Here is a 19,954-nt window from a genome sequence, read left to right as displayed (position 1 = left end):
AAGGCATTTGACGGTTTGGATGAGGGCCCACCCTATCAGCCTCATTTTAACTTAATCACCTCTTTAAAGGCTCTGTCTCAAATATGGTCACATTCTGAGGCAATGGAGTTTAGGCCTTCAACATATGAATTTGGCGTCGGGGGGGACAAAATGCAGCCCATAACATACACCGTATTTTAAAAGTTAATCTGTTAGGATCACTATATTTTAATTGTAAACATATTTCACAATAAGAAAATATCTTTTATTATAGTTCTAATTTTAAGGAAATATGTATAATTCTCTTATACTGGTTGAGAGAGAGCCAGATCAGTAAGGTCAAAATGAATTTTTAAGTATTAATTCAATCCATTATTTAACTCAATAAATTTTTATACAGATTGGATACCTAATATGTGCCATGTATTCTTCACAAATTTAAAGGTAAAAATCAAACTCCTGTATACCCAAGTTTACAACTGTAAGTTTAAGACAGTTTTCTAATAGATTTTCTAACGAATGTGGTTTTCTATGCCACAAGCATAGAAATAAACAAGTGTCTGGAACTAATTTAATGGATCTCTCAGTACTATAAGAAAGTTCTTCAACATTCTTAGCAGATAGACTTAAAATGATGGCAAAATACAAAGTAAGTATAGATTTAACTTAATATTCTGGCATCTGGTTCATAAATATTTGCGCACTCTTTCCTTATCCATTTAAAGAGAGATAATGAGAAGCTATCTTCTCCAAGTTTCTCTGTCAGTATTCCATTCTTTCAAGATGTTAGTTAATATATCAGTATCACTTCATCAGTTGTAACGAATGTACCACACTAATACAAGGTGTTAATAACAGAGGAAAGGACGAAGGGGGCATATGGGAACTCTCTGTACTATCTGCTCAATTTTCTGTAAACCTAAGATTGCTCTAAAAAAATTGTCTATTAAGCAGTACCTATAAGGGAGGAAACTACGAGTCTAGGTTCAGATCTGTTTTATAATTAACCACTGAAAGAGAAATAGCCTAATTGGAAGCCATAATTTATGACAATAAAAAGAAAAAAGGAAGGTGGAGTTCCATAAAAAAATATAGAGGGACTTCCCTGGTGGTCCAGTGGTTAAGAATCCGTCTTGCAATGCAGGGGACACCGGTTCGATCCCTGGTTGGGGAACTAAGATCCCACGTGCTGCGGGCAACTAAGCCTGCGCGCCGCAACTACTGAGCCCATGTGCCACAACTAGAGAGCCTGAGTGCCACAACTAGAGAGCCCACGTGCTCTGGAGCCTGTGCACCACAACTAGAGAGAGAAGCCAGCACGCCCGCGCACTGCAACAAGATCCCGGGTGCCACAACTAAGACCCGACGCAGCAATCAATCAATCAATACATACTACAACAAGAAAGGGTTGCAAGTGGAATAGTCTGATAGAATTAAAAAAAGAGAGAAAAAGAAAAGAAAAGAAATATAGAGATGACAGAAAGCCAATTCAAATTTAAAGTAGAAAACTTGTCCCCTCTTCCTCACATCTCACTTCCTGACTCCTTCACCTTCTTTCCAGTATCTACTCTCCACTAGTCTCCACTGTTCCACTAGTCCCTGCCCTATTGGTACTGCTCTAGATTATGGGAACCATTTTTTAAAGGTTTGGAATCGGAGGCATTTCCCTCTTCTGTTGCCAGTGCTAAAGTGGGTGACATGTTCTCAGGCTCTGAAGGCATTTTTCCCGTCAAAACATTGTTAAATTACCTTTTATCAGTTGGCCTAGCAAAATTTATTTGAGTCTAGCAATTTCCTCAAAGTTGAATACAATCTATTTCAAAATTTATTCATCCATTCATTCAACATACATTTCCCAAGCTCATACTAATTAATTAGTCACTGGGGATACAATGGTGATCAGGACACAGAATGATCTTTATTCCCAGATTATTTGTAGGGAAGGACAAAAGTAAACAGAAAATTACAATAAGGGAAGTAAAGAATACTGCGCAGCATAGGAGGGGGGTTTGGGGAAGACCTCTCTAACACAGCAGCCATCTGAAGTGGGACCGGTTTGGAAGGGAGCTGTGTACAGTACTGATGTTTAAGAGTAATTTAAAGCAGCATGAGTAAAAACCTAGAGGTAAAAAGAGCATGGCACAGCCAAAGCCTAGATATAGAATGGTGCTAGTTGAGGCTGGAAAAGCAGGCAAGGGAAGATTAGAGGGCCTTAAAACCATGTTAAGGAGCTGGAAAAGACTTCCTAGATCTGTGGGTTTTTTGTTTGCACAAAAAAAAAAATTGTGACGTGGTATGTTTTTTTCTCTCAAACGCTGGTGCTTAAATTTTCTAATTGTAAAAACATCCAAATACAGAGGAAGATAAATGAAAATTCTGCCACCAGCAAACATTCCCCCTTCTCTGTCCCATCTCCCCCTCCACACTTCTGCCCCTAGGAATTTTACTCTCCAACGGTAATTCTTTGAGAAATTTGCTGAGATTTTAATTTTAAAGCCACTTTATTGAAGTATGATTGACATATAAAAAGCTGTACTATTTAACGTAAACACCTTGATGAGTTTGGAGACAAGTATACATCCATGAAACCATGACCAAAATCTATGCCATAAACATATTTATAACCTCCAAAAGTTTCCTACCCCTCTAATTTTTTGAGACTCACTTTAAATTGTATTTCATTTCTACGTACTGCTTTGTGCTACCAGCTACAAATTATTCTGTAATTACCAATCCTGCCACATGAAGTGCCCATCACTGCTTTGTAAAAAAAAATTATTTCATGCTTCATGATCAAACTAGAGATTTAAACTCATGATTAAACTAAAGATTTTCCATAATAAATTCATTCTCTTTACCCCCGAACTATTTCTTCTTGCTCTTCTCCCCATTTCTGTTAATAGTGCCATGATACTACCTAGATAACTTCCATCACTTCCGTTTCTTTTCTGATCCCTTTTACTTACTGCCTCTGTACTGGTCTTATTACAATATTGTCTTCATCACCTAATTTCTATACACCATATTCTCTGATACCTTTCATTTACCCATAGAAGCAATTTCTTGAAAATCTTGGAAATCAGTGATCTCTATAAGCTCAGCTTTGTTCTACCTTTCTAATCTGATTTCCTGCTACTTCCCAGCACCAGCTCTCTGGTCCAGCCAGTCTTATTTCCTCACTTCCCTTTTCTCTTTGCTACCTGTCAATCATCTATCATTGGTGGATATCATATGAACTTTTATGTTGCCAAAATTTTGGAAAACCTGTATCAAGTTTCTTGGGAGCTGTAAGATTTGGAAGAATTTTCTACAGACTAGCTCTTGGATCCAGACATTTCAAATTTCAAATCTTGTTTCTTCTACATCATCTATATATTTCTAATATTGACATAATATACAATTTGTAATACGATCTTCAGCCCTGCACTTCCATGTCAGATTAATGCTGAGTTGCATCAGGGTGGTGGGAGTTTTCCTGGGAGCCATTTCTATACCTAGAAGGCTTTCAATAACCTAGACATGGTAGTGATCGTGAATCACGTACATAAGTCTACTAAATTCTAGATGTACCCGCATCTTAATTTCCCTTGTCCAGATTCCTGAAATGCCTATTCATTACAATATCACTTAACTGGAAGAAAATTACAGTGGAAAGAGAAAGGAGTTTAACTTGATTGTGGTTAAAATATTTTAGTTTCACAAACTTAAAACCCATGAACACGTGCCTCACTTAAAGAAGGGCTGATTAAAGAAAAATTAAAAATGTAAGAGATAAAGATTTGTGTAGATGGACTTACCTCATTTTCTCTAGATTTTCCTTTTTGTATACTAAGGATATGATTTTAACTTACTAATTCAGTTTTTTATTACATATTATCTAAGCTTAGATATATTTGTTTACATATTATCTAAGCTTAGATATATTTGTTTACATATCACCTAAGCTTAGATATATTTGTTTTCATATGCAAAAGTATATCAGAGATGATCTTCTTGCCTTTATTCTTTTTCTTACAGTATTCTTGTGTTGTCCTTTGCCTGCTGACAGAAATATCTCCTAGACTTACCCTCTACTCTAGACTTTTCCCAGCCCACTCCCTATGTCAGACTTACTTGCTAGTATTTAATTCCTTTAAAATCCAGCTCTCTGATGAAGAACAATTAACTTATGCAAATGTATAGATGAGGGAATGTGCTATCTCACAGATATAATATGAAACTAGTTAACAGGTTTTGTCTGGAGATCAAATGAGAAGGATGTAGTTTTTAATCTTAAGTCTAAACCTTGATGAGAAATTTCACTCTATGCAAGTATTTAATTAGGGCCTTTCCATATAAGATGTGTATATTTCAAACATATTTGTGAAATTCATGCATTATATCTTAAAAACTAATAAATAAGAATATAGTTCAAGCATAATGATTGTTTTTGACTGAAGTATAATCACAGCTTAATACAGGAAAACAAACATACACACTCTCCACTTATAGGTAGCAGCTCTATTAGTTGTTTACAGTTCTTATTACTAGTTGTATTGAATGTGTTTGTAGCAATTATATTTTCCCCAAAGTAGATATACTGTCACTTGAAACTGCTGAGTAAAGCATGGAATCTGTCTAAGCCCTTAATAGCTAAACACGTGGGAAGCTATTAAGATTTTTAGATATTTTAAATTCATTGAATTAAAAAAGCAAAATAAAATTCTCTACAGGTACTATCAAAAAACAAATGAAATTTTACGTACCCTTTTGTCACATGCTACTGTCATGAATTCAAACTCTTGCCAGACTCCCTTCTTTTATGAAGAGATTAAAAGAATGTACTTCTTTGGGAAAATCCAATGATCTAGATATATAGTTCTTAATATAGTAGGAAGTAGGATAACCTAGATGAAATGGATAAACTCCTAGAAACATACAGCCGACCAAGACCGAATCATAAAGAAATAGAAAGTCTCAACAGACCTGTAACTAATAAGGAGATTTAATCAGTAATCAAAAATCTCTCAACAAAGAAAAGCCCACTTCTCTTTTTTAATTTAATTTCCCATTAACTTATCTTGGTTGTCTTGATAACAAATTCTCATCAATGATACGGAAATTTGAACTAAAGCACTAAATCACTGAATTTTAGAGTGAAAAAACACCTAAAGATTATCCATCCCAGTAGCCATCACTTTAGTCTGTATCAGAATCACTTGGAGGGTTTGTTACAACCATTCTCAGAGTTTCTAATTCAGTAGGTCTGGGGTGGAGTCTGAGAATTTGTTTTTAAACAAGCCGCAGGTGATAATACTACAAATGCAATTTTGCATGCTGGGATGGAAAAAACAATGTTCTTTCCTCCTGTATAGGGAAAAAGCCAGTCCTTCCTCCTTCCATGTTTCTCCTGTGCGTTTCCTTTACTTTCACATGACTACCACACTCACAACACTTCTGACACCAGATGAGTGGAGGTTTTCTCCACAAACAAGCAAGTCTCTGAGACACCAGCTGGGTGTTCCACAATTTAACTCAATTCGGACACTATATACATGGAGATAGTGTCAGATCCCACAGGGTAAGTTCTCAGTCCAATGAGACTGTCCCCTCCCCCTCTTTCAGATGCCAATCCCAAGTCACCTGTTCTTCTGACCTGAGGTTTCCACAACCTCCTCCTCGGGTTCAATTAATTTGCTACAGCAGTTCACAAAACTCAAAAAAACTGTTTACTTACTGCTTAGCAGTTTCCTGTGAAAGGATATAGCTGAACATCCGATGGAAGAGATGCCTAGGGCAAGGAATGTAGGATGGGACGTGGAGTTTCCATGCCTTCTCCAAGAGCTCTCTCCCACAGCTCTACCTGCTCAACCCGGAAGCTCTCCAAACCCCCGCCTTTTGGGTTTTTAATGGAGGTTTCCTTACACAGGTGTGATTAATTAAACCATTGCCCATTGGTGATTGAACTCAATCTCCTGCTTCTTTCTTCACCCCAGAAGTAGGGGGGTGGGGCTGAAAGTGCTAACCCTCTAATCACCTGGTTGGTTCCTCTGGCAAGAAGCCCCTATCCTTAGGTGAGGCCCCCAAATCACCTCATTAACAAAATGAAAGACACCTGTGTTGCTCTTGTCAGGAAATTACAAGGATTTTAGAGCACTGTGCCAGAAACAGGGATAAAGACCAAATAGATTTTTATCATAAATCATAACATCACACATACATAATATGGTTAATCACAATCCTGGTTAAATTTAATTCTACCTACTTTATTTCTGTATCTGTGTAGCTGAATATGGCTGGAGAATATATAACCAGACTAAAAAGTCTCATTTTGAAATAAATCATCATTAACCTCAAGTGGGTTCCTGTGCTGCTGGGTAGTCCTCTGTCCACCCTCTTGAACAATAATTACATATTTTCTCCACTCTCCTCAGAGCTCCAATACCTCCTCCACTGTTTTCAATCTCAGCTAATGACCACATGTCCTCTTTCACTGAGAAAACTGAAATGATCAGATAAGAACTTCAGCAGCTGCCACCACCATGTCTACCAACCTGTCTGTCTGTATCTCCATGGTCTCTACCTTTTCTCCTGTTGTGACTAAACTGTGTAAGCTCCTGACTTGGTGAATGTCTCCAGTTGTACACTAGATTCTACTCCCTTTCACCTACACAAGAAAGTCAATCCAGCAATTTTTCCTGTTTCCTTTATATAATTATAATAAATATTCATCTTTTTACTAGATCAGCATACAAACATGCTGTTATTTCTCCCATTAAAAGAGAAAAACCCTCCTTGAATCTATTCTCCTACAATGCCCCATTTCACTTCTTTTTATTTAGAGCAAAATTCCTTGAAATAGTTATGTTATATTCACTATTTCCAGTTTTATTCTCCCATTCTCTCTTGAGTGCATTCTAATCAAACTTTCTCCCACACCAATCAACAAAAAGCTCTATATAGGTCATCACTGACCTCACTGCTAAATCCAATGGTCAATTCTTAAGTCACATCTTACCTGACACATCAGCAACATATTGCAGTTTACCATTTTCCCTACCTTATAACATTGCACTTTTCGCTTAGATTCCAGGATACTTTATTTACCTAGCTTTCTTGCACCTTTATAGCCATTCTTTTTCAGTCCCCTTTGCTCGCTCCTCTACATTTCACTGGACTTAAAACACCGGCATGCTCAAAGACCGACTCCTTGAACCTTTTCTGTTTTCTATTTATATTCAAGCCCTACATGAAATCAGCCAGCCTCATTACCTTAAATGCCTTTTGTAATCTAATGGGTCATATATTTATATTTATAGTCTGGCCTATCCCCAAATTCCTGACATAGGTATCCAGTTACAGGGATATGACATACACTTGGATGTCTAATAAGTATCTCAAACTTATGTCCCAAACTGAGTTCCTAATATTCCTTTCCTTTCTCCCACAGTCTTTCCCATATCTATTAATGGCAATTCCATCCTTCCAGTTTCTCAGGTCAAAAGCATTAGAATCAATCTTGACCACTGTATCTCTTTCACACGCTAACTCCAACTTATTAGCATATTCTGTTGGCTTGACCTTTGTAATATACTCAGATTCTGACCATTTCTCACCCTTTATACTATTACCACCTGGTTTGAGCAAGCCTCCATCCATTTCTCACCTGAATTACTGTACTAACCTTTTAACTGCTCTCCTTTCTTCCAACCTTGACTCCCTTTAGGATATACCCAGCACGAAGAGTGATCCTGTCAAATGGAAATTAGATTATATTACTCTATTCTCAAAATCTTCCCATCTCATACCAAGTAAAAGTCTAAGTCTTTACTGTGTCCTACAAGAACATACATGACTTAGCTCCATATTATCTCTGATCTCATCTCCTAAAAGTCTGCCCGTAACTACTCTAGAAGGTCAAGATCTGTGAATAGTTTGATATTTTACTTTACTTGCAAGCTAATAAATTTAAGTTGCCAGTTTCATGGATGCTGATAGAAGACATGAGACTCTTGGATCAGAGATAAAGGATAATCACAGTAGCCAGAATATTTTGTGCTGGTTTCCTGAGCCTTAATTCCACAGTACAATGCAAAGAAGCCTCCTCTTCTGTATAAATCTGCTCAGGCTGCCTTAACAAAATACCACAAACTGGGTGACTTCAACAACAGAATTTTATTTTCTCACACTTCTGGAGACTGGAAGTCTCAAATCAACATACCAGCAGTGTTGGTATCTGGTGAGAGCTCTCTCCCTGAGTTGCAGACAGCTGCCTTCTCACTGTGTACTCATGTGACCTTTCCTATGTGTGGGGGAGGGGAGGGGAGGTGGGGGAGAGAGAGAGAGAGGGAGAGAGAGAAAGAAAGAGCTAGGTCTCTGGGTGTCTCTTCTTATAAGGACACCAATTCTATCAGATCAGGGCCCTACCTTTATGACCTCCTTTAACCTTAAATATTCCCATAGAGGGCCCATCTCCAAATATCAATACATCCACACTGGGGGAGTGGGGGAGGGCTTTAATGTATGAATTTGGGGAGGGGAAATGAACAAACCTTCGTCCTTAACATCTTCTACTCTATTTAAAATTTAATCACACCCTTTTCCAAGAATTTCTATCCCCTTTTCTGCTTTATTTTTTCCTTAGTACTTATTGCTATCTAATCTCATATATATACTTATCGTATATACTGTCTGTCTCTATCATAGAAAGTAAGTTCTGTGAAGGTAGGGATTTTTATCTGTTTTATTCACTATTTTATTCCCCTGTGCCTAAAACAGAGCCTAGAACACATAGTAAACCCTCAATAAATATTTGTTGATTGAATGAATTAAGATTTTAGTGGGGAAGACTGGTAATTTGGAAAGCTGGAGTAAGGTAGTACACTTCTAGCCAGTAAAACCTCTTTGAGGAGGAAAATCCTCATTAATTGTCTGGTGAATTATTTACTGTAGACCGAATTGTTAATATCTTATTATAGAAGTCCTTAAATTTAAGCTTCCTTTGTAATGTGTATTTCTGAAATAGTAGAGGCTATATTTTGGACTTAGAGCTTTTTTTTAAAAATCATGTTACATCATCTAAACATGTTATTTTTAATTTTAAATACTTTATAAAGTACTTTCTAAATGGAATGTATTTTTATAACACCCTTCCTAAGTCTCTGGTACATGTACACTCCTGAGGTATATCAGCCTGGGATAACTTCCTTACTCTCGCTACATGATGTCAAAGGAGAAAGGAAAGAAAAGGCTGCTTAGGGGAGAATCTGGAAATGTCCAAAGGTCAGTCTACCCCAAGTTACTTCCTAAGCTTCATAGTATCTTGTCTCTGGGACTGGTAAAAATCACCCATAGGTAATAATCTGGCATGGATATTCAACCTTGGAGATTCCAGGTGAGTAAACCATTTTTCTGTATAAAAGATGCATAAGCCTGCCTAAATACCAAAGCTAGTTTGGATTTTTTTTTAATACAATCAAAATTGCTAGCATGAACTCTAGATATTTAAATTTCATGAAATATCCTGAGTGTTCATTTTCAGAAGAAAAATAGCATTTTCTAGTGAATGAGTCTGTAAAATAAAGAAGTGGAATCAGTTGGCATTTTTTTTTCAGCTGGTTATTCAATAAATTAAAAGTATAAATTTTCTAAAATTTGCTCTTTAAAATAGTATTTTAATGAATACTATATAGTATAATGAAAGGATACTGGATTAGGAATTAGGAAGCCTGAGTTCTAGTCCAGGCTCAGCCACTAACTTGCTATGTGACCTGGCCCAAGTCTCATCATCTTTCTGGGTCTCTGTTTTCTCATTAATATAATGAGAGGATTTGACAAGTTGATGTCTTAGACTCCTTTTAGACCCTACCTTTTATGATTCCAAGTTATTGCAACTGATGAACTCACAAATCTACTGATTTATGTATAATACTGCAATATTATGACACTATAGATATGAATTATCATAATATAAAACATTTATCACCCATAGATGAATAGCAGCTGTTTTAGAAAGAATTTCATGTGCCAGTGATATGAAATTGTTTTTATAGGTACATTCCTCTCATTGAAAGGAGCTGTCCTAACATTCTCCTGTATGGACCGAACTGGCAGATTAATGCAACCACCATATGAAGTCTGGAGGGATCCAAACAACATAGATGAAAATGAGAAATCTTGGAGAAGAAAGCTGGTCATGAACTGCCCCTCTCCATCCCAAGAAATAGGAGATCACCAGTATACAATAATCTGCTCAGAAAAACAAGCCAAAGTCTTCTCACTGCCTTCTCAGACTTGCCTCTATGTTCATAACATCACCGAGACATCTTTTATACTACAAGCAGATGTGGTGGTCATGTGTAACAGTGCCTGCTTGGCATGCTTTTGTGCCAATGGGCATATCATGATAATGAGGTACTTGCCTTCTTTATAAATTATCTGGTAATCATAACAGTGCAAACAAGGTACAATTATGAAAAGTATATGTGTAATGTGCAAGATGTTATCAAGAAGCAAACTGAGATCATTGTTTCATTACATTTGTGAATGTTTTATTGCTCAAAACTTTGAGGAGACTGAGTTTTTATTTGTTTTTGTTTGTTTTTTGTTTTTGCTAAAAATGCTTTGCATTGTGAATGAAATATGTTAATTGACATCAAGGAATCTAAGGAAAGAGTGATTCTCCAGTCATTCACACATTCATTCAACATTTATTGAGCACATGTTATCTCCCAGATGCCATGCTAGGCACAGGATATATGAAGATGAATAAACTACAAGGAAAGAAATGAACTGTTACCTTTACTATGTTTCATAGTACACACAAGAATTTTCCATACAGAATTTAATTTTATCCTTATAACTTCTCTAGGACATAGGAAAATAAAGTGTTATTTGCATCCTCCATTTTACATATGTTAACACATTTTCCTGAGGTTGCAAGTCTAGGAAAAAGTGAGATCAACACTGAACAATATACTAAAAGTCATCACTTTATTTTAACCTGCTCTAGCTATGCATTAAGAAATATACATGGAGGGAGAGCTTGGATGGGCTTTTGAACTGAAGTCGTAACTATATTGAAGGCTAGGTGGAAACAGATGTGAGGGATAATTGAGGGAAATTTGCTGAATGTAAAACCAATTGGTTGTGAAAGGTAATGGAGGTCTTTAAATCTCAGGGTTAGAAGAGAACTTAAAGGTTAAAAAGTTTTATCATGAACTTGGATAATAGTGAGGTCATTAGCAGATAAGAAAGCCAGAATTTAGAAAGACTGATAATGAGAAGTTTGGGAATGAATTGAGAATGAATGCTTGGAATGTGAGGTGCTTATATGCCAGCCTGCAGAAGTTTAGCCAGCAATTTAAGGTCTGGACTCTTAAAAAAATAGGGGTGGAAGATACAGCTCTGGAAATCATTTACGTAAATGCATTAGTGAAAGTTGTAGCAGTGAATGAAATCGTCAAAGAAGACAGTATAAAAAAAGAGGAGAAATAGACTGGTCTTAGGACAAAAATTGGGGGGGAGGGGTGCATATGTCTACATTTAGATAGTGGAGAAAAAAGAAACTCCAGCAAAGGAGATTGAGAAGTCATCAGAGAGCTAGGAAAAGGATCAGAGTAGCAGAACTTCATGAAATGAAAACAAAAGCAGAGTATCAAAACAAAGGACATAAGACTACCAAAACGATGGTCAAGAGGCAGTCAGAGCAGAAAGGTCAAAGAGTTTGGGTACAAGAAAAAACCCTAGATCTGGCACCTAGATATTAGTGATCTTTGAGAAAGCAAATCTTAGGAGCACGGTGGAGGTAAGACTAAATTTCAAGGGGGCAAGAAGAGAGGCAGTGGCATAGATCAGGGGTTGACAGACTACAGCCACAGGCCATATCTACCCTGCCCTCCCCCCAATCTGATATTGTACAGCTTGCAAGCTAAGAATGGTTTTTACATTTTCAAATTGTTGAAAAAAATCAGAGAGGAATATTTCATGATATGTGAAAAGTATATGAAATTCAAATTTTCAATGGCCATAAACAATGGTTCAGGGAACACAACCACACCCATTTGCTCACATACTGCCCGGAGGGGCTTGTGCACAATAGGGCAGAGTCAAGTAGTTGCACCGGACGCCTAAAATATTTACTATCTGGCTCTTTAAAAAAAAGTTTGCCAACCCCTGAGACAGTATTCTTTGGGAAAATTTTGGTAAAAAGAGATGAGAGACAGGAAAGTAGTTCGAGAGCAAAACTGGGTGTTTGAGAGTGTTTTTATTGTTATATTTTCTTTAATAGGGGAGACATGAGTAGATTTGTAAGCCAAGAAGTAGTTAATGAAGGAGAAAGTTTTGAAAACATAAAAACAATCATTTATGGCCTGCTCATTCTCTTACATATGTCTTACTCTTTCTCTCTTTATCTGGTTTCTCTTTCTCAAGCTCTTTTCAGAGATTTCTGAAGAAGGCCATTCCAGTCTAGTTTGAAAATAACGACTTAACTCCTAGACATGCCTTAGTTTAGAAGGAAAAAAAAAAAAATGTGTGTATACTCCCCTAAGCTCACGTTTAGTCACTCAAAAATGTTATTTCACAATTGAGTTTTTAGCTTGATAGTGACTACTTACTGTTTTTGCAAAATTTTAGTATGTCTTCTTTTCTTAAATGGTATATCTGAAAATTAATTTCTACTTAAATGAATACATGCTACATCTACATTTATGAGGAGGGGAATTTCTTGAGAAATGAAAAGCAAGAGTGTAAAAAGCAACAGGAGTCATAGCAATAGGAAAGATAAAATGATCTCTCTGTCTCTGCCCTTTGTAAAAGCTGTTTTACATGATAATGACTACTTTAATATTATGTCCTAGTGGAAATTCTTTATGTGTTCATGAGGATCTCAAAAATATTTGAAAAGGAAGTGATTTTGACATGATTTTAGTAATGTGTAAGGTGTGGCTAGGAAACACGTGGCTTCAGTAACTGGAGTCTACAAATTGGCATGTTCCTGACCTTGCTAAGCATTCCCAGATCTTTCCAGACCCTATCAGAACTTAACTACGGGACTTTCCTGGCAGTCCAATGGTTAGGACTCCGTACTTCCAATGCAGAACTTAACTACACTAAGCCCAATCTCCTCAAGTCCTAGTTTTCAGATAGTTGCTAGGTAGGTATGATTGCTTATGTGCCAATGTACCCAGACCTAGAAAAGAGTAGAGAGAGATGCAAGAGGCTTATCTATGTATAAAGTTCTCAAACTGGGCTGAGAGAGCCATTTTTAGTGGGAACCATCTTTAGTTACTTGACACTATTTCCTTATAAAAATGTCCTTGCACAGAAAAAAACTATTTTTTTTTATCTTTAAGAGTGCTTGTTTCCTAGCCCTTAGCAATTGACTTACTCTTTTCCTTTTCCTACCAAAAGTGATTACACCTGTTGTATTTTGTTGGCTTACTTTTATTATGCTACATAGACAACACAACTTATCAGGAAAGTCCATAGGAACCTCTTCCCCACCACAACCCATTAATCTGAATGAATGGAAGTCTGTTTAACTGGGTTTGTTTTGGACTCATATCCTAAGGATCTTTGTTACTTCAAACGCCATCACATGTATTTTTAATATACTTTTTTCATACTAAATCTTTGAAATTCAGTATATAATTTACACTTACAGAATATCTCAAATCAGACAAGCCATATATCAACTGTTCAATAGCCACACGTGGCTAGTGGCTACCATATTGGACAGCACAGCACTAGGACCTCATGAAAAACTAATTCCTATAGGACAGATTTCAGGTCCCATTTTATATGGTAAGATTCTAGGGCTTAAGTTGTAATTAAAAACTACTTTGATAAGAGAAATAAGTACTTTTTTTTCAAGGTGCTGGTTTTATGATCTGGGTTAATTTAAAATCATTGTGCACACTACAATCAGTAGAATGATTTCAAAGCTTGAGATTTATCTACAAGTTTTATTTTTCTCTTTTTGGCATTAGAGATGTGCTTTAAAAGCATTGAGATTGGTTTTCTTTAGTAGTTTGTAAATCTGGCTCTAGTGACAGTATCCAAAATTACATTTTTATAAATATGTAAGCAAAATCATTTGACAACATTAGGATAAGCATAGAGCCAATCAGTAAGACACTTGAGGTGTGGTATTAGCTTGGATGTGCAAATTCTGATCTATTATTTGTAACTAATTCTGTCACAGCCCCCAGCCATGCTTGTTTATTAATCATGTCTTCAGTGCAGGTGCCGTAAGTCATAGGTGATTTTCACTTTCTGTGTATAGAGGAAGTAAAGGAATGGGGAGCAAAGCCACTCCATTCCCAGGCGCAGTGAACTAGACCCACTTCATCAGTGTACTCCTCAGACCCACGAGTTCTGCCTTAAAAAGAGACAATAGACCAAGTATGCAGGCAGCCACTTTCTAGCTGTGGTGTTTCTGCCATAATCAAAGATTATAACTGTACTGTAGGAACCTGTGAAATGCTCCAAAAAGCATTTTGAAATTGCTGGCCACTTTTAATCCATCCTTCAAGGACATTTGCTAAGTATCTGTGTGGATTAAGATAGAACTGTGCCCATACTTTTTTGTGAATATGATTTTATGTGAAAGTCTAGTTTACTACCATTGAGAATTCAAGAGGATAAAGAAACAACCGTAAAATAGTGGTATAAAAAGTATTGTTTTATGTAAGGATCTGCACATTTTATACGAAGAAATTAAAAGCTTCTAACAACTTGAATATGAAATGTGGATTTGTTTTTTTCCATTCAGCCTACCTAGTCTTCGCCCAATGTTGGATGTTAATTATTTGCCACTGACAGACATGAGGATAGCACGGACGTTTTGTTTTACCAATGAAGGACAGGCATTATACCTTGTCTCTCCTACTGAAATTCAGCGGTTAACATACAGCCAAGAGATGTGTGATAATCTACAGGTAGGTCAGGCACATTTATGAATAAACATCGGACACAGTTGTAAAAAGAGAAAAAATTAGAAAGATGTCTAAAAGCTAAAATATTATTGAGCCAGACAATAAATATGCCTGCCCTAGAACATGTTTTGAATATATGTTCATCATTGTGATGCTACCAAGTTCTAGTGTGGTTCCAGATATACACAGAAAAAAATAAGAAAAAACGGGATGTGCGAAGAATGTGGAGATCATACATATCAATGGTTGTTTTGTGTGTTTTATTGTTTGTTTTGCCTATGGAGAATCCTCTGAAAGATTATAAAAATCTTCCTCCAGGGTGGGGAATATGTATGTACACACAAAAATTTTGCATACAATTCAGGGAGTTAACGAACTTTTTTTAAAGAAATCTTAATTGTGATTAAGAGCCATACAAAATAAATACATATCCTGTAGGTTAGAATTGGGCATTTGTCTTTGATCATAGCGGTAAGCAGAACCTAGAAACAAAATAAATATAAAAGCCTATCTAGCCTTGGATAAGTAAATGTGGTCACAAAATGTTAAAAGGCATCTTAGGGATTTAATTGGTTTCTCCTCCTTATTTTAGAAATAAGAAAACTAAAACCCATTCATTACAATATAGAGGTTCAGAGTATAAGCTCTGAACTATTTAAGTTGCATTTTGCTCACTTATATAACTTTGGCCATTTTACTTAATCTACTACCTTGAAGCACTGCTGTGAGAATTAAGAAAGAATTCATATAAAGCACTGAGCACAGTGCCTGGAACATAATAAGCTTTAAAAATAAATAATAATAAATGTTATTCAACAAATACTTAGAGTTTTTTATATGCCTGGTACTTGGCTGGGCTCTAGGAACACAATCATAAACAAGATACAAGTCCCTACCTGCTAGTGTGGAAGGAGAGATAAGTAAACAGACAACCACAATACTCTGGAAAATGCTGTTATATGGCTGTGCCAGTGCTGGGGAGACATGTGAGAGGGGCACCTGGGTTGATGGAACAAAAGGGAAGGGGTAGTTAGAAAAAGGTTGTGAAGGATGAATAGGAGTTATCCATAGGAATGGATGGCTGGAGATGGAAAAGGTAATGATATTCTTGACAGAGCAGAGGCATGCGACAGCCCCAAGGTTCAGGCAACTTCCAAACAAAGTGCTGAGTTGGGAAGTGGAGAGAGTGAAGGGGTGATGCTGGAGAGTTAGTCAAGAACAGAGCTTGGAACACCTTGTAAGCTCCTTAAGGAATCTGGCATTTATCCCCAGGGCAATAGCAAGTCATTGAAAAGGTTTAACAAATTTGTTTATTAAAGCTAATATTCTGGTTGCAGTATGGCAATTAGTTTTGAGGAATTAAGACTAAAAGTAGGGAGAAAAATTTGGAGGCTTTTTAAAATAATTAAGGCCAAAAATAATAGTGGTTTGAAATAAGGCAGCCAACAGTGAGGAGAGAGAAAAGTTAGCAGATTCAATGGCTATGAAGTGTAATCAGTCAGATTGGAGGGTTATTAGATGTAGGAGTGAAGGAAAGGAAGGAATTAATAATTATTCCTGTATTTCTGGGTTGGGGAACTAGTAGATGGTGCAGCCATTTCCAAAGAGAAAGGATTCGGAGGAAGAGCACAGGTCTGGGGAGTAGAGGTGAAAGGGGATGATGATGACAGTCATGCTGCAAGTTCACAGACAAACTGACATTAGGTCAAAGGTCGGACTTTGGGTTGAAGTTCCTTCCTCCAAACCAATGGTTCTCAAATTTTGGTCTGCTTTAGAAAGACCAAAGCAAGTTAAAACTTTTTAGGGCAAGTTAAAAGTTAGAAAAAGTTAGAGCAAGTTAAAAATACAGATAACCAGAACACATCTATGCAAATTTTGATTTAGCACGTGTGGAATAAAGCCTGTGCATCTGTGTTTCTAACAAGATATCTCCCCAGTCATTCTAAATCACATCAAATATTAAGAACAATTTTACCTCACCATGCAGTAGCTGCCTACTTTGACTCATTTAAATTATCTTGAGCTATTTCATAATTTTGTATGTGATATAAAAATAAATCCAGCCTTTCCCTACACACCACCAAAGGCTTCCCATTTCATAGGGCAGTCCATGCTTGGTTCCAGAAAGGGAACTAGGACAGGAAAGACGCTATGGTAATTGAAAAAGAATCAGAAGTCTAGATTGGCAGTCACTGATCCAGTGTAAATTAATCCTAGGGTGCATATTAGCTTCCCATGCTTTCTAATTGTAGAAGGAAGAAACGAAGAGGGCAGAAAAGTGAAAATTTTAGGATGTCAGTTCTTGGAGAAGGGAAGGGAAAGGAAGGAGGTGGAGAAAGAAATGCCAGAGAGAACTGGGAGCAAAGCAAAAATCACCAGGAAAATATATGGAGAACAGACTGCCTTTTCATGATGTGCTCTAACCTGCCACCATGTTATCTTTTGATCTGTTACTTTACTCTTAGTCAGTCTAATGCTATTTTCTTTTGATCTGATATAGGACATGCTAGGAGATTTGTTTACTCCCATAGAGACACCAGAAGCTCAAAACAGAGGCTTTCTCAAGGGACTGTTTGGTGGAAGTGGACAAACATTTGACAGAGAAGAGCTCTGTGAGTAACAGAAGACCTGTTTCTAGACTAGCGTTTTGCTTCTATACCATGAAAACTATTTGTTTACCAAACATGAATAAAATTGGTCACTTTATATTAGATGCAATTCTAATAGTACATGCAATTCATAGTACATGCAATTCATACAAAAAATGAGTAAGCTAATAAATGTGTCATTTGCAGGTAGATCATACCTGCAAGGCAGGGTGAAGACATTTGGTTACTAAAATCTGAAAAAATGTTTTTGAATCTGCCTGCCTTTACTTCTAGGAAACAGATTCTTTATTCAGAATTCAAGGTTTACCAATGGTACAGAATAAATTACTTAAAAAAATCTACCTGCGAAACTCTGATGAACAATAATCAAAATGCAGTAGAAAGATACTAGGGAACATTTTCAGAGAGAAATTAAGAATACATTTTCCAGAATATCTCACCCACCATTTGGTCTTACAGATCAAAACTCCTTTTTTCTTGAATTTTTAACTATGCAAAAGATCTAGGTGCCTCTGTACAATGGAATAGTATTCAGCCATAAAAGGGAATGACGTTTGATACATACTACAACATGGATGAACCTTGAAAACATCATGCTAAATTAAAGAAGGAAGACAAAAACGGCCACATATTGTATGATTCCTTTTATACAAAATGTTCTGAATAGACAAATCCATAGAGACAGAAAGTAAATTAATAGTTGCCAGGGACTGAGGCAAGGAGGGACTAGAAAGGGACTGCTAATGGGTACAGAGTTTTCTTTTTGGGGTGATGAAAATGTTCTAAAATTAGATAGTGGTGATAGTTGCACAAATCTGTGAATATGCTAAAAACCACTGAATTGTACACTTAAAAAGGGTGAGTTTTGGGAATCCCCTGGCAGTCCAGTGGTTAGGACTTGGAGCTTTCACTGCCGGGGCCAGGAGTTCGATCCCTGGTCTGGGAACTAAGATCCCGCAAGCTGTGCAGCATGGCCAAAAATTAAAAAAAAAAAGGGGGGGGGGTGGTGAATTTTATGATATGTGAATTTTACCTCAATAAGGCTCTTATTTTTTTAAAAATTGATCTAGATTCCATTCCTAATGTTATATCCTTGGGAATTCTCACTAAATTTTTACTAAGATAGCTGTTTTTCAATATTTAAAAGTTACTTCATTAAAATTAAGTGAAACTGCACTTTGTAAATGATGGGGAAATTTTTAGTCTTTTATAAAGTAATAAAGTTCCTACAAATGTTTATTAATGCCCATCATGCATATACCCCATTCTCTAGTATTTACATACACACACACACACACAGATTTTTGAAAAACGACAACTGAGGCCTACAAAGACTGATAGCAAGATGAATACAGAAGGCTGGAATGCCAACTTGGGCAGAAATTTAAATAAATGATCAGGCCTGAGATTAGAACAGACACTAATATGGGTTAAATATGAGGTCACAATAAAATTGTGAGCATCCCAACTCAGCAATGTCAAGAAATGCAATTATGCCAAATTGTATGGAACACCCCCTCACACACACACACACACACACACACACACACACACACACACAATAAGGCATATTATGGTACCAATATCTCCCTCAGTCTCTTTCATAGGCATTTTTCTTGGGTAAATGCTAACATCTGCAAATACAGATCTATGATAGAAACAAATATGTCTCTTCATGAGAACTATGACAGTAGAATTCAATGTAAGTACTTTGGTGATAAACTTGACTATAATTACTTGAATTACTGACAGAATGTTTTAAATTGCTATGGCTTGAACTCCCAGTTGGGGAAGCTTCAGCAGGAAAAGCATCACGCAGCCTTGCACAGCACATTCCTGGACCAGGTGGTATAGAAGGGATGAAAGGTGCTGCCGGAGGGGTGATGGGAGAGCTGACTCGTGCACGGATCGCACTTGATGAGAGAGGACAGAGGCTAGGAGAGCTGGAAGAGAAAACTGCAGGCATGATGACCAGTGCAGAAGCATTTTCCAAACATGCACATGAGGTAAACTGCCTAAGTAAATAAAGGCATCTTCATACAGTAATAACTTTAAACATTTAGGTCCTGCAAAAGAAAGCCTAACCAGTGATGCCACTGAAAGTAATCCTGTGTGAGAGCCAAGGTAACTGGGATCTCATTATAAGTATTATAACTCCCCTCATACTGGGGAGAGAAAAGTGTTTTTTTAATACTATATTGATACTTCTTTACCTTAGAGGATGACTTAAAGGAAAATTATCCACTGGTTCTGGTACACTGGGTCTATATTGTGCATCAGCTGCTAAAAAGGTACTTAGGTTGATTACATGATCTCCCCCAACAAGGTGTGAGGGGGCAGTAGAGGCTGGGATCCACACACCCCTTTTTGTCTCAATCATTAAAAATCATTTCCTGTCAGGCAACTCTTTAGAGCTTGATTGGTTTTTTAAAAAAATCTTTCTATATG

At 36.8% G+C, this 19,954-nt stretch overlaps 1 protein-coding gene across 10 annotated transcripts in view; it reads left to right on the top strand.

Moving 5' to 3' along the window:
- Positions 1–19,954, top strand: part of STXBP5L (syntaxin binding protein 5L) — a 384,033-nt gene that overhangs the window by 356,148 nt on the left and 7,931 nt on the right. For 9 of the 10 annotated variants that reach the window (XM_057545862.1, XM_057545860.1, XM_057545863.1 and 6 more), the window contains 4 exons: positions 10,011–10,371; positions 14,735–14,900; positions 17,398–17,509; positions 19,292–19,512. In XM_057545862.1, coding sequence (XP_057401845.1) covers positions 10,011–10,371; positions 14,735–14,900; positions 17,398–17,509; positions 19,292–19,512 — 860 coding nt within the window. The remainder of the gene's footprint in view (positions 1–10,010; positions 10,372–14,734; positions 14,901–17,397; positions 17,510–19,291; positions 19,513–19,954) is intronic. The other variant, XM_057545857.1, reaches the window with a different exon arrangement.

This window comes from Balaenoptera acutorostrata, chromosome 4, assembly GCF_949987535.1.
Source record: "Balaenoptera acutorostrata chromosome 4, mBalAcu1.1, whole genome shotgun sequence".
Taxonomy (NCBI): domain Eukaryota; kingdom Metazoa; phylum Chordata; class Mammalia; order Artiodactyla; family Balaenopteridae; genus Balaenoptera; species Balaenoptera acutorostrata.
The sequence above is the reverse complement of the archived record's forward strand: the minus strand, read 5'-3'. Positions and strand labels throughout refer to the sequence as shown.